Source organism: Myiozetetes cayanensis, unplaced genomic scaffold (assembly GCF_022539395.1).
Source record: "Myiozetetes cayanensis isolate MyiCay16 unplaced genomic scaffold, myiCay2020 scf5-8, whole genome shotgun sequence".
Taxonomy (NCBI): domain Eukaryota; kingdom Metazoa; phylum Chordata; class Aves; order Passeriformes; family Tyrannidae; genus Myiozetetes; species Myiozetetes cayanensis.
In genome coordinates, this window is record NW_026087742.1 from 59536953 (window position 1) to 59552342 (window position 15390).

General features: G+C 39.4%; 1 protein-coding gene across 1 annotated transcript in view; it reads left to right on the forward strand.

The window, feature by feature from the left end:
- The window catches only part of COG3 (component of oligomeric golgi complex 3), a 30710-nt gene extending 18347 nt beyond the window's left edge, over positions 1 to 12363 (forward strand). Inside the window, exons 16-23 of the mRNA XM_050334054.1 lie at positions 771 to 860; positions 2704 to 2824; positions 5119 to 5207; positions 5307 to 5441; positions 6647 to 6722; positions 8159 to 8286; positions 8884 to 8982; positions 10197 to 12363. Coding sequence (XP_050190011.1) covers positions 771 to 860; positions 2704 to 2824; positions 5119 to 5207; positions 5307 to 5441; positions 6647 to 6722; positions 8159 to 8286; positions 8884 to 8982; positions 10197 to 10226 — 768 coding nt within the window. The 3' untranslated portion in view covers positions 10227 to 12363. The remainder of the gene's footprint in view (positions 1 to 770; positions 861 to 2703; positions 2825 to 5118; positions 5208 to 5306; positions 5442 to 6646; positions 6723 to 8158; positions 8287 to 8883; positions 8983 to 10196) is intronic.
- The last annotated feature ends 3027 nt before the right edge of the window (positions 12364 to 15390 follow it).

The window sequence follows — 15390 nt, forward strand, 5'->3', positions numbered from 1 at the left end:
ACCTTCGGAGATGAGGTCGGTTTTATGTTGTTTGCAAGGCTCATTTATAGTGGGTCTGCACAGAGAATCACTTATTTTTCCCACGAGGTACTTTAGCAGAACTGGTACCCCTTGCCTGTACCCTGTAGGTAGAAGTCATGAATGAAGTGGCACTGGCAAGTCTTGGGGCAGTCAGGGCTGTCATGTACTGCACTGCAGTGCTGGTGGAGGCAAGCTGTGTTCCTACAGCTGCTTCAGCCATGGGATGTAGTTGCTGCAGCTTACTGAGTTACTCCGTGTCACCCGGGCCATGGCAGCTGTCATGTTTGTTTACTAACCTGTAGCAAACGTGAGGTAATTTGAATTTGCTCGAGGTTAAACTCGTGCGAATGATCCTGTGTCTGCTGCAGGTATAACTTGCACGCACAACACAGGTAGTTTAACACCCTGGCACACAAAGTGTCTGGTTGGGTTACCCAGCAAACATCATTCATGCTGGTAGCTCTGAGTGCGTGAGGTGTCACTCACCGTGTCACTCCCTGGGTGCCAATTCAGAGCTGGAGGGTAAGCAGGGCGTGCTCAAGAGTGCGCCTGTATCCAGCCTGAGTGCTTGTAGCAGCCTGTTGTGTCACGCCATCCTGTCTTACTGCATGTAGACAACATGTCTGTAGCTTGTTGATCTAGAGGTTTGTATGCTGGTAAGCACATCGTTCACAAACTGCAACTCTTTAAAATTCTGCCTAAGCTTTGCTAACACGTTTTTTGTTGGTCTGATGTCCTCTTCCCCGCAGAGGGCAGTGTTTCAGGGATTATCGCAAGAGGCCTTATCTGCCTGCATCCAGTCGCTGCTGGGAGCTGCTGATTCCATCAGCAAAAACAAGGTCAGAATCTGTGGTATGTTTTCCAAACCCCCTCCCCTCCACCCTGTGTATATCTAAAGTCATGAAGCAGTTGTTCAGAATTCTATTGAAATCTTAGTCAAACCATGTTGCTCTGCCCCCAGAGACCTGACGGATTTGCCAGCTCTTAGTTATGGTTAATGTATTGCAAAGCAAAGATAATGATTCACATGCTAGCCTCTCTGAAAATGGGAAATACAGGTCGTAGCAATCATGTTTACAAGCCGCTCTAATTCATGGGAATCCAGTGAAGTGATGTCTAAAAATTTTCTGCTAGAGGACTCTGCTCCCTGTGTTTACTTTCACTGTCACTCTTTTTCTCTGTCTCCGTTGTTTGTTTGAACTTTCAAAAGTCTTTCTAACTGTTACATTAATTGAGAAGATTTTTAAAGTATTCTCTGCTCAGAGCTCTATTATCACAAGATCTGATCTGATGCACTGCTCAGAATTCAGTGCAGATTCATCAAGTCATTTTAACTTAAAGTGTTAGTTTAAGTAGTTGGAGTAAACTTTATTTTTTCCTGTCACAATTCCTTTAATACAAATACTGTAGTAATTTGATAATTCTTAACAGCCAGGAAGTGAATTAAAAAAAAACAACAAACGTCTTCGTAGGATAAAATTGCTGGATTTTTATAAGCAGTAAATGTTTAGTAATGAAAAGTTTTAGTTGTGAAGGGCTGTTTTGAAGTATTTGAGTGTCCTTTGAAAAATACCTCTTAAACATAGTATCTTTAAAAAGAAATTCAAACTGCATTTCCTTTAGTTTGAGCAGGTAACTATTACCTATGTAATTGATTCAGAATTTTGCAGTTAAATATCCATTCCAATGCTGTGTTCAGCATTAACTTAAATGTATTATCGAAAATGAAACTTATTCTGCCGTGAACCCTAGATAGGTTGGCCCAGAACTAGGATCTGTACCACTTTGTTCTTGATGCATGTTAATTTAACATTATCTGGTGAAATCCTGCATGTAAGAATTTAAAAAACAAAAAGCCAAAACCAAACAATTCAAGAAGCATTTCCACCACTTACTTTTAGTGAAATTTCTATTTGTTAAAACTGCTTATTTAAAACTGATTTCTTACTTACTGTTTTATTTAACATTATATCAAGGAAATTACTCTTCCAGCTTGCAAAAGCAAATTTGATTTCTTGAGTCCTCCTCCTTTTACCTCAATGAGCCAAGGACTTCAAAGATTAAAACCAGCATGCATTATAAAGCACATACTTAAAATAACAAGCAGTGCAAAACATCCTCTGGGTGGTGTGAACTTGGCCTTGTTTTATTCTTTCTATCTTTGCTGTACTGTTTAGAAATTAACTAAGCCTTGTGTTTAATGACATGAGAAAAATGCCTTGTAAGGCCTTTGCAGAATAGCACAGTTAATCAAAGTTATTACAGGAACATTAACTGTTTGTGGGGTTTTTTTTAGTCATCATAATGATTAAAACAAATATAGAACCTCATGTTTTTCAACTATAAATTACATGAATTACATTAAATAATTCCTGGCTCTTAAGAAGAATAAGTTTGTATCTTTCAAATAGTGGATACCTTTACTTAATGGGGACATTGAGTAGTATGTCTGTATAATCTAATTCTTCTAAGAAATGTGAATAAAGTCTGCTTCTGTAGTGCAGTGTATTAGGAATAGTACAGAAGTGGGATTTGTTGATCCCAGAGCGTAGTTAATGCCACTACAGACTAATGGAAAAAGCTTGTTAACTCATAAAAGCAGAAATGTTGAAACTTTGCTCTTCATCTAATTGTTTGGGGATTTTTTTACATGTAATGCATGTTCTTTCTCTTCTGCTGTAGACCCAGGTTGATGGACAACTTTTCTTAATAAAACACCTTTTGATTCTTCGAGAACAAATTGCTCCTTTCCACACTGATTTCACCATTAAGGAAATTTCCCTGGACCTTAAGAAAACTAGAGGTACTGAACAGTTGCTGGTGACAGAATGGGATGGGATTGTCCTCCCTTAATGTGCCAGCGAAAGTTCTGGGTTTATTTTATGTTCACTTGCAATGACCTGTATGCTTTTTCTAATCTCTTGCTTTGTTCTTAGCTTCTCTGAAAAAAACCCAAAACCACTCTCTTACTCAGGGCAATTCAAGATGCATCTAACAAATTCTTTATTTTTGTATGAAATGTGTTTGTTTGCTTTTTGCTGCTGACCTAACTTATTTATCCAGTCCTTTTTAAGAACAGCTAAGTAACCTGCATTTCTATTGCACAAAGATGTCTTTCCCCTTTTCTGACCCTTTGAAGGAATATCTTTTGCTACTGCTGTTTAGCAGGTGAATTTAACAATACATAGTCAACTTTCCTAGAACAAATCAAGATTTCCTAGACATTTCTGTGAGGTTTTTATTTTGGAAAGGTTTTCTTCTTTTGCAAGTTCAATAAACAGTATTGTTTAATGGTATTATGTAGCAAGCGTGTTTGTTTTAGGAAGTGAAAATAGAAGTAGTGGCCATGGCCATGGTTTTCAAATTGTGCTATGGTTCCTTGGTAAAATGCAAGAAAAAAGCTCTCAATACAAAACTGAACTGTCATGCACTTTCCAAGTTTATAAAGATAATGGGAAGAATTACTGGAAGCATGTCAAATTTCTCTCCTTCCATTCCAGAAGAGAAAGCTGAAGAAATAACTTCTCTCTCCTGCTATCTGATAAGCTGCTCTCTTAACTCTGAAGCAAGCAATTCTCACACTAACTATTTCACTTGTTGCACTTGAACATCAATGAAACCTCCTCCCTGTTTAGTGGTTTCTAGTTGACTGGAGGTTAAAGGGCAAATATATCCTTTTGGTGTTTTGTCCTGGCTGACACACAAGTTTGTTCTCCATTTTCATGTAATGGAATAAATTTTTGTGCCAGCCAGTGCTTTGCAGATGGTAGTGGTAAGTAATGGAAGGTACTTTCTTTATATTGGGTGGTGGCAGTGGTGCTGAAAAGATGTACATTGTGCTTAATTCTTAATGTGGTGTAGCATAGAACCGTAGGGCTTTTATATTTGGGCTGAGTTGTAGAAGAAAAATAACTAATTAGCTAATGGGCTAATAGGTTTACTGTGTTCTAGCCAAACTTTCTGCAGATAGATTTAAGATTTAATTTGGAATTTATAGACAAAGGAATACTGCTTAATGTAAAAGTAATGTTTTCACCCAATTTTTTTTTTTTAAAGTATTATAAATGTAAGGTTCATGTAACTGAAATATGCAGTGGGAAAAGGACTTTCTCACTGACTGGCATATAGACTTCTAATCAAGAGCTTGGACTGTCTTTGCAATTGGTGAAGTTTCTGGGAAATAATTCAGAGAACAAAAAAGTCTTTCTCTGTGGTCTCCCTTAACTGGATAAGAGTGAAGATTCTTAGTTCAGTGCTAAACCTACATGCCTATGTATTTGGTATTCCCTCTTGATTTAATGCCCTGTACAGCACTTCTTTAGCTCTTATGTCTTGTTTCCCTCACATTGCTTTATACAGCAAGAAGGGCACAGAATTACTTTTGAAAAAATAAAAAAGCAGATGGATATGTAGGATGATAAATGAATGAGAGTAGGGCAGTAAGCTATATTGAAACTACTGATAATTTTCTTTTTCCCAGTTTGACTAGATTTCAGGTTGACAACATCCTGTTAGCACTATAGGAGTAATTTCAGTATCTTGTGTTAATTACTGTTGCTTTTTCTTCTGGGACTTCTGTAGAGAACATAAATATGAATGTCTATCAACCTTGATGTTTTGTTATTTAGTTCTAACTAAAACAATTAAGCAGAGAGGAAGAAAGTGGCAATTCTAAGTTATTTCATGCAACTGTACTTGGTTTTCCCAGGCAACGTGCAAAATTCTGCATATTGTTTCTAAATGTTTAACTACATAGCTTATGTAAAAGTCTTTCACTTGTAGGTACAGTATTAAGGAGAGCTTGCACACTTTACATGCTCACAGCACTGCAGTTAATATCAGTAACTTGTTAGTTTCTTGCAATATATTCATCTGTTTAGAATGCAACTGTTGGATTCAGGTTTACCATAGGTACAGTTGAAAACCAGAAGATTAAGCTTTGTGTGCTTCTGTGCCTGTGCACTTGTGCATCCACTCCTAGCAGTACTGGAATCATTAATGTCACCATTGTAATAATTCGTGCTGGGTGATTAGAGTTCCTAAGTCCTAGAGATGAATCGCATTGACTTAGAGTGTGAGTGACTTTCTGATTCACAGATGCAGCATTTAAAATCCTGAATCCCAAGGCAGTTTCAAGATTTTTTAGACTGAACAGCAACAACGCCTTGATACAGTTCTTACTGGAGGTAATATGGAGTCTTATTTCATTACGAAAAATTTTGTCATTTAAGTGTTTGGTGATCTCTGGCAAATAAAAAGAAGAGAATTGTTTTCCTCTGTTCAAGGGTACTCCAGAAATCAGAGAACATTATATCGACTCTAAGAAAGATGTAGATCGTCATCTGAAATCAGCTTGTGAGCAGTTTATTCAGCAGCAAACCAAGCAGTTTATAGAACAGCTGGAGGAGTTCATGACAAAGGTACAAATGTGTTGTGTGTTTGTTAACCTAACTGAAGTACTGGTAGGACAAGGGAATTAGTATTTAAATTGGATATAGGAGAAGCTGCTGGTTCTGTCTGTTTAGCTGAAGATGATGTGCTTTCCTTTAAGTTCCAACAACAATTTTCCAGGCATTTTTTGAGATTAATGGATTAAAGGTACATGACATAGTTTGTTTTTAAAAGCAACCCTTGTGGTCTTAGATCAAGAAGCTTTAATGTTCCACTGAGTTGAAACAGGTTTGTGAAGGTTGGCAGGAGCTTTTCTATTTGCAGGAAAATTCCCACCTTGACTGCATTTGTAAGCCTCCAAAAACAATCTTGGGTCATTGTGTTCTTGAGGGAGATCTTATAGTATGGCTGTGAAGCGTGTTAAAATTTTCTGTTCTCAGCGTATTTTACACCAATGAGGTGTTTGCTGAGCAAGACTTTCTTCTGTCCCAAGTTCTGCTTGGGACAGAAATTCCTGGTAAAAGTTGATCAGAAAGATTCAGCATCTTAGGGGATAGAAAAAAAGAAGATATCTTTTTACAATACATCTCTTTCTAGAACCTGCTCTAGAGCTCAGTTTTTCTAGGTATCTTGAGAACAACCACTCAGCAGAATCTATTCTGAAAAATTAAGAGTGATGTGGATCCGTATGTGCTGAGAATAAGTGACATGATCTCTCAGAAACTGGGGCTACAGCATTGCATGGACAGCAGATATCCCAGCTGCTGATTTTTGAGAATTTAGAAGATTACAGTATTAAATTTACTGATGCCTGTCATGCTGGGGCAGGGGTCAGTGGCATGCCTAAAATATATAGATGGGTAAGTGGTGAGATTGATAGATTGTCTCAGTGATCCCAGTGATTCATTGAGAATCTGGGGAGTTTCACTAAGCTGCTTAAGTATAAATCTCTTTTGAGGTTTTGTATCCTTTGGTGCCTAAGCGTCTTTGTAAATTTAATCCCATTTTGAATTTTACTTTCAAGAATTGATCACAGTTGTAATTTTGAATTGCATTTCTGTCACACTGCTTCCCCTGTGTGCTGTTAAGTCAGTTCAGAGAAGAGAAAGAGCAGGGGAGATTCTGTACACTGCGGTATCTGAGAGACTTGCGCAATTTTTACTTGGTCACTTTGTTGTGAATTCAACTGAAAGAAATTTCAGTTTGTTGATTTTGTTGATTTTACTTTTTTTAGGTAGCTGCTTTAAAAACAATGGCCACTCAAGGAGGTCCCAATTACAGCCTATCACAGCAACCTTGGGCACAACCAGGTATTTGCTTTGGTTTATATTTATGTTACTAGTAGGAATCTGAAAAAGTGTCCAGAATAATGTGGACTGTGACACTGTGATTGATTTTGAAAAATTGAACTGTCTGCCTTTTTCTTGAAAATCCTGCCTTCCATTTTAACCCATGTGCTAGTTTAAATATCTTAGGCCACCTCTCAATCAAAACCTGACAAACTTCAGAATATGTATTTAATTGGTGCAGTAGATGAATGTCTCGAGTATTTCTCAAGCCGTGACTGTTCTTGCATGTAAACAGCATTTCTGCAACTGCATATGGAATCTCCTTACGGCATTATTTGATTATATTATGATAAAACTTTTGCTTTTGTACAAAAGAATGAATCCACCTTGTAGCTTTTATTGTCTGTACATTTGGTACCTACTTTCTTTACAGTTTTCCTGTCACTGTGCAAAAATGGAATCTTTGTTTTCCTGTTCTTAAGGATTTAAATGTGAATGCTTGATAGGAACATTTGGAGCAGTTTTAGATGTTCCTGGGTTGTTTTGCTCTTCACAGTACAAAGTTGTGCTTCTGGGTGAAAAAAATCTGATTATTCCAATTCATACATCAGAACCTTCTGTTGCATCGTGTTCTTGAGATGCAAAGCCAGCCATATTCATACATAATTCAGTGCTGCTCTGTGGGTCAGACACTCTCAAGGGCTAACTTGAGCTTCTACTTAACATCTCCTGTTTCTTCAGGAGTATTTTTAATGTTTGTTTGTAGATAATTATGTGTGTAGAGGCAGATCTAAGTAGAGCTTCTGCTGTTTCTTGGAGTAATTTGTCTGGGAAGCAGGATTAGGCAAAAAATTTAGATACAGCAGAAACTGAAGGGAGAGTAAAAACAATAGTGTATTAACTTCAGTACTTTAAAACTGCAAAATGTATTTTTCCCCTGGCCTTTAAGCAACGATCTTGTAAAATCATTAAAATTCCTAGCAATAAAAAAAGAAGGTCTTGTCTGAGAGAGGATTCCTGTCTGGTTGATTCAAAATCCAGATGTCTGTGCAGACGTTTCTTCTCACAGATATGGCCTGTGGTCAGTAAGGAGAATTTGTGATATTCTGTTCTCTTTACTACCACTGTGTATTTCCCAGCAGCTTCTTTTCCAGGTAGGTTTTCTAGGGGGAAAGCCTATGTAAAACTTGGTTGCTATTGGAAGGCTGTGACTTCAGAAACCTCAGGAGGATGTGGTAGCTTGCAGAAATGGGTTGGATGCATTTTTGGCAGCGTCTGGCATGCTGTGCTCATGTGATGGGTTTGATACTGCACAGCCTAGCCGCCCCCTCTCTCTCTTTCTCTCAAACCCATGATAATGGTCAGCCCCAGTAAAATGGAGTTGATCTTCTGGAGTGTAGGTTTCAGCTAGCAGAACTCCATTTCAGCCTATTAAGCACATTTTCTTTTACTTCCAGCAAAGATCAATGATCTGGTCTCTTCCACTTATAAGACAATAAAAACGAAGCTGCCGTCAACGTTACGAAGCATGTCCTTATACTTGTCCAATAAAGATACAGAATTAATTTTGTTTAAGCCAGTCAGGGTGAGTATTCCTGGAATGTTTTTCTGCAGGGTTTTTCTGCAGGGGTTTCATGATGATATCTTTAGCTTAAAGAAAAAACCCAAACAGCTGTCCTGCTCTCTGCTGTACTCGGCCTGTGTAACACACGCACACTACAGGGAAGTAACTGGTCCTGTTTATTCTGCACATCTTCCACATGGCACCCTATGAGCTACCGTAAAGAAAATTAACTCTGTCCCAGCCAAAACCAGTTCAGTTTGGTCAGTTATGCATGGGCAGAAGCACCAGAGGCAGAGAAGATGATGCAGATTCAATGAAAAACTTGCCATAAACTACGAGAAGAACCAAGCTTGAGTTTTAGGCTTCCAGGTTAAGTCTTTAGGACTCCGTGTTTCAGTTTAGCACATCTTGGCTGAAGTTTTTATCTCACAGCCAGCATGGATTCCTTGTAGCTCTTTCCCAAAACAGCTTGTTTCAGAAGAAAAGTTCTTAAAGCTTGACTGCTTCTCCTTGCCTGGTCACATAAGTAGCTAGTCCATGTACATTATGCTTATTGTGGTTCATGTTTGAGATGAGTGTTGTGTTTTTTAATACAGAATTTTTTCTTTTGTTTAAAAGAATAACATTCAGCAAATGTTCCAGAAACTCCATGCTTTGTTAAAGGAAGAATTTAGTAATGAAGATCTGCAAATCATAGCTTGTCCTTCAATGGAACAGGTATATATTGAAGCTCTCAGTTTTATCAGTTGCTCTGTCATATGACTTGCTTTTTTAAACATTGATTTTTTTCATTTTTAGTATTTCCAGTGTTCAGAATCTTTATTTATTATCCCCCTTAATCTTGGGTGATTAAACTCAGGGCATTATCTGAACTTTAGGCTCTCAGCTAGAACAGGGCTTTGTTTGGTTGTTTTTTAAAGAATATCGAATAGAGTTTCTTAAACCAAAGTGATGGTTGATGTTGCTGAGATTGAGTTGTACAACACCGCAGAAGAGTTTTTCTGTTTCTAGGCATTGTCTTTTCAGAGAGATACCAAAGCCAATGAATACACCTTAAAAAAGCCTGTGCGTTTGAAGGCAGTCTTACTTTTGACAAATATAAAAAGCAGCAACTTCTGCATTCAGGAAGCATGAGAAAGAATTGCTAGGGTGCATTTCAAGTAAATTGCGTTGGGAAAATGTGCAATTGTTATGGAAGTGTAACCCTACATGGTAGGTAAAGTCTTTAGTCTCAGAGATGATTTGGTTTAAGAATTCTCTGTATTAGGATTCTCTGGCAGAAACCAAGTAGGTTTTGAAAATGCCACTTTGACCTCAGTGGTCTAGGCAATGTGGATAGAATCTTATCACAGGGTGCTAATATTTAAACAGGTAAACTGGTTTGTGGATTAGAGGATGTTTCCTGCAGTGAATGTGGCCACAGGAATGTGTGATAACTGTCCAGCAGCACAGAGTGATGCACCATAAGGAGGTGGGGTTATCCTAGAGGAGATGGCTTCCTCTAATTGTTTATCTGTTAAAACTTAGGATCACTTATCCTACAAACTGAATTGTATGGGAAACCATATTGTAATCTGTAGGAAACAAGTATTGTGTAGGATCCCAAATGTATTTCAGGTATCTGAGATGAATGTTACCATTTTTTGCCAGCGTGCCTGTTTTTTGGAATTTCTTGACAACACATGAAGTCATCTTAGAAAATTTGACAGAGTAGCTTATGAATGGTGAAATAAGTAGTCAGTATGGTCAACAACTGCATTTAAAAAACCCTATGAGTAGGCATTTGACTGGAAATTTTGGCTGGTTGTTTTGTAGCTGTCTTCTCCTGACTAATGTGCTTCATAGGAATTCTGTTTAAAGGTTAAAATATAACACATCAGTTCTGAAACTTAGCTACTCTGTCTAACATAGGCTTTCCTTTTGTCTTTCAGGTGAACTTATTATTATCGATGTCTAAGTAACCCAGTAATGATGCTGCTTGAAATAAGCTTCGGGTGAATGCCAGGCAGTGAAGGAAACACGAAGACATTTACTTGAAGTAGACAAAGGATCCCACTGTGCAGTCCAGTCTGCATCAAAACTATCCAGGCTGCTTAACCCTGTTCTAGGGAAAAAAAAAAAAGAAAAAAACCCCAGATTTATTGATTTGTTCAAAGTTTTCCTGTTTATAGGCTTGAGAATTGGGCAGATGAAAACAAAACAAAAAACCCTTTGTGGATCACTCTTATGGAAGCTCAGTTACTGCCTTATCCAGGTGTTTTCAAAGCTGAAACGTCTTGTTTTTTGCTTTTTAATGTAAAAACCATTTTTGCTTTCCCTTAATAAGCTGATGTATGCAATGGGAATTCACACTTTCAGTGACACTCTGGAAATAAAGTGCAGGGAATCAAATGAGAGCAGTAAGAGATATTAGCAAGACTTGGGAGATAAGCACATTGGTATGACAATTTGACTTAAGCAGGCATGCCCTGAGTTTTTCTTTAACTGCCACAGAAATCCTGGTAATCCACCATGTGCTTGAACATAATTCAGAGGTTCTTAGTTGGGAAAACTTTATTTCCCACATGTGACGTGTTTCTTGAAACACTGGATGTGCTGTTTTTCTTACACTGTTGTGATTGGGAGCTGTGAGGTCTGACCTGAAGTTTTGCTAACCTTCCTCTGTAAAGGGTCTCACTTTCCTCCATAAAGGGTCTCAGATCCTTGGGGTTTGCAGTAGAAAACTGTGCAATATAAGTTCTGTTTTTTCTAGGGAAGCGCATGTTTTCAGATGCTTTACAGCAAAACTTGGCATTGAGGTTTTCAGGTACTTAGTTTTAGGGTAGAGTTGGATTTTTTCCTTTCCCAAGATCAAATGGTGGTGTCATATTGTTTAAAGTGGGATCCGAAACTGGAACTTGCACAGCCTTTGTGCTGTGGAGTAAAGGGTAGAGGGAGTTGCCTGAAATTGAATGTGCAAGGCTGTCAAATCAGCATTGTAAACAGAGGACAGGTACTGGTACCTGTTAAACAATGCACGCTGTTCAGTAGGCATTTATTGGTCATTAGTGTAGAAAGCTGAATGCTAAACGCCTGACCATTAATGGAATGAAACACTTAAAGCAGCCTCAGGGTGTATCAGTGGGTAAATCCTTGTTGGTCACCACTGCAAAAACCAAATGTAGTGAGAAACGTGGCAGATTTTTTATTTATTTATAAAAGCTGTTCTGTACTTCTAAATCTGAAGAAATTTCCAGGCACATTGGTGGTATTTTGATTTAATAATTTTCCTATTATAAATTATATGGCTGGAGAACAAGATGGTAGGATTTAAAGCTACCACAAGAAGTGTTGCAGCAGTGGTGCTGAGGTACGTGAATGGTACTCCTAGGACCTTATATGACCCTTTAAAAATTAACAAGGAGGAAAACTTGCCCTTTCTCTTTACTTATGTACAAATACAGGCTGTAATATAATGTCCAGTGCACTGTAATATATGTATATTTGTTTTTTATGAAGTTTTTCAGAAGGACTGCATGGTCACTGTACAGAGTTATGACTGACTTAATACAGACATTGTACAGAAAAGACATGAAGGCTAAACCATGGCAGTAGTCACTTTTGTGGTTGGGATCTTTTTCTCTCTTAGAGTACCCAGACAGCTCTAGGACAGCTGGTGGAAAGATTAGAAGAGCAATCAGTTTATACAGCCTGTTTGCTAAGTGAACATTTGTTTAAACATGTACAGTTTCAGATATTTACGTTTACAAATAGTGTAAATACTTTCAAAAGATTAATTTAAGATGCTTTATATTATCTGACTAGAAACTTACTGTTTTTAATTTTTTTAAATAAAAATGTTACCTCCTATTTTGGTCCAAGAGTAAAACTTTATTCTGTATCCTGAGGCTTGTCTGTCAGTGTAATACAGAGACAATAAACATCCTGTAAGCACAGGCAAGTGCATTGCTGAGAAGTGTTCTTTTTTTAGGAGTAAGAGAACTGGGTTTATTTGGCACAGATACATACCTGAGTGCTGAATGTACAGCTAATTGTTAAATTAATGCCTCTTTATGGTTATAATAAAAGTAAATTTGTATTTTCTTTACTGACAAGCAATGTTGTGTGACTAAATGGTCTCTTTCCTTACAATTTTGTTAGGGGGAAGAAACCCCAACTGTAATACAAAAACGTATTTTAACTGTTGGCTTTTACTAAAGGAAAACTTGGGAGTTGATGGCAGAAAACACAAATATTACTGTATTTGATAACATCTTTCCTGTTTACTCACAGACTCATCTTCCCATAGTTCCTCACTACCACAGTGTTCTTCCTTGGTATTGTGTCATCCAGAGGCTTGTGGTTTGTCCCCTGTAACGTCACAATGAAGCTTCCCTTCACCCTCTGTTTTTGACAACGTCATTTGACTGACATCATCTAACCCAAGTAGAAACTCCAGTGCAATTCAGCTCCTGTCTGACAGGTGTGGGGGCAGTGATATGTGACTGTAGCTTCCTAGAGGCTTGGAGCCTCCGAGAGAAGTTTGGCCCTTTGGATTGCATCTCATAAATGAGGTGAATACCAAAGCAGCTGGCTGGGCATTCACCCTTCTTTTTGTACAACAGTGATGCCTGAGGCATAACCTTACACTGTGGCATGTTTTTTTCAAGCAAAACTAATAGTTCTTTCCTCACACTGCATGTTTGGTATTGACAAAGTCACGTGGGTACAAAAAGTGGAAATGGAAAAGTGTGTGCTGCTGAAGCAACTGCGTGTTGGTGACTGCAGTTGGATCCAACTCTTTGTCCACAATTGCTGTTTTCTCCTACTCATGCATTTTCATCCTCATAGGTCCTAGACCCAAGCCAACACTGTGGAGCAAATCAGATCTTTGATGTAAAGAGCTCTAAATAGAAAAAAAGAAAACAGAGTCAGTTGATCCCTTCCTGAGGTGCCCAACCATGCCACTAAGCCATGGGAAGTGCCATCTACCACCAGCTGGAGCCTGGAAACCCTGGAGACACCTCATCTTTCTTCTCTTGGATTGCCCCTGGTCCCTGTACCTAAGCTGCTGGTTGCCATCCCCTCTCCACCAACCTAGGTATCTCTGGCTGAGAGCCAAAGCAGGCTCGTCAGTCACACTTGGTACAACCAGTTCCCAAAGTTTCCAGTTCCTTGGCTGTAGGGTGGAAGCCATCTGCTTCAGAGTACTGTGCATTCGGTGTGTAACCCCACTGATCAGACTGTGATGCATCAAATGCTGTCAGCTGAAAGAAACTTGGTGCTACAAGGACCTGATGTACAGATAGGCATTGTGAGCTTGAAAAAAGGGGCTTTATTTTCATCGCAAAGTGACTGCTACCACCTTGATGAAGGAAAAGTTGATCTGAAATGCTGATGTAACTGCTTGCTGTGAGCACAGATATCTTCATTTCAGTATTTCATGCAGATAGAAGATGATGGAACACAAGGAGTGATATCACTGAGAAAGGGATTGCCAGAAGTATTGCAACATTGTCTGATCTTTGGACGGCAGGCTCCTGAGCTGAATCTTTTTATACTGAAGGAGGAGTTCATCTTTGCTTTCTGGCAGCTTCAGTAGGTGACTTTTTTCTGGGTCTTTCAGCTGCAAAGAGAGTCCACACAAAGTGAAGAGTGTTGATGCTAAACTCTCTGAGGGGAGGCCAAATAGGAGAGCATCCTGCACCTCTTGTAACCCAGCCTTTTGCATTTATCCGTGTAATGTGTCATGGGTGCCTTTTCCTTTCATGGCTATGGAGCACACTAACACTTACAGCTGCCCTTTAGAGCTGATCCTCTTACAGTACATGTACAAAGGGACTGAGGAGCTAAACTCATGATTTGAGACTTCTCTGGTAGGAGTGGGCTGCTCAGAAGTAGTGGGGCAAGGAAGATAACCTACTTACCTAACAAAGCAATTGGTCCTGAGAAGTCTGGTTTTGGGGGTCCAAGAAGCCAGTGCTTTATAGTTCTGTGTACTTGAGGCCCTGTGTAGTCGCCACCTTTCTGAACAGCTACGGCAGAGGCCTGTTTCCCTTGGTGACACATCTGTGGCCATCTATTGCTGTGAGAACTGTCAGCATTTGGCTTGTGCCTGCACCAGGGAAGACAACTTGAATCCAGAACAGCATTTCCACCTCCGAGGAGGGGTCAGAGGTAGGAAACCTCAGTGACAACAGATACCAGAAGATTCTGGTGTTCCTCTCCCCAGATGCTTGTTCCACGTTAAGTGAAATGCTGTTTAGATAAAATCAGAAGCTTTGTGCTTGTATTGACATTTAATATTAATGTTTTGAAAAGAAATAGTGTTTCAAAATGAGTTTGTGAGTCTTGTTGTTCTTACCCTTCAGCGACCGCATTTCAATCTCGTCTAAATGCTTTCCTGAGACGGAATTTCATTAAGAGTCACACAGGCAGGAAATTTGGTTTTGAAAGAAATGGTGATTTTTCCACATGAAAATTTGTGACCAGTCCCAGGCTGCAAGTCCCAACCTTATCTCCACTGGGTGGTTTCCCTGCTGCTCTCCGAGGAGCTGGTGGACAGGAGCTGGCCAGGCAGGGCTACCACAACAAGTGCTTGCCTTGAGCAGGGACCCCACACTGAAGCAGACACAATTGCTGTGGCTGGGGAACAGTAAGTCAATTTCATCCTAAGCCAGGGTTTTAATAGTGATCTTGCAGTTTGATTTCATGGCGATGGACTGCAAAGGAGAGCTGTGAGGGTGGTGTCTGAAGTCATACCACTTGCAGCGCTTCTCACTGGTCCCTGCCCAGTCCAAGTAAGATCCCTGTGCCTGGGTCCAGGGTGGTCTTGGGGAGAAACACATGGATGAATTTAGACCCAGCAACTTCCCAGTCCCAAATGCCGTATTTTGTCTGCAATTGGACCAAACTTCCAGTTTTCCATTCAGGAGTCACTTCTGGGACCTGATGCATCAAGTCGGGGGCTGGTTTTTGGTGAGATTTTGCACGCTACAGAGATTGGGGGACCCCTGGGAGAGCAATGAGTCCCCAAAGGGCACAAAATATCCTTGGGCAGAGTGTGGGTTGTGTGTGTATGTGTTCCCTTCTTCCTGTTGCATATCTACATCTTCTGAAAGTCCTTGGACATGGGAATTTCTTTTG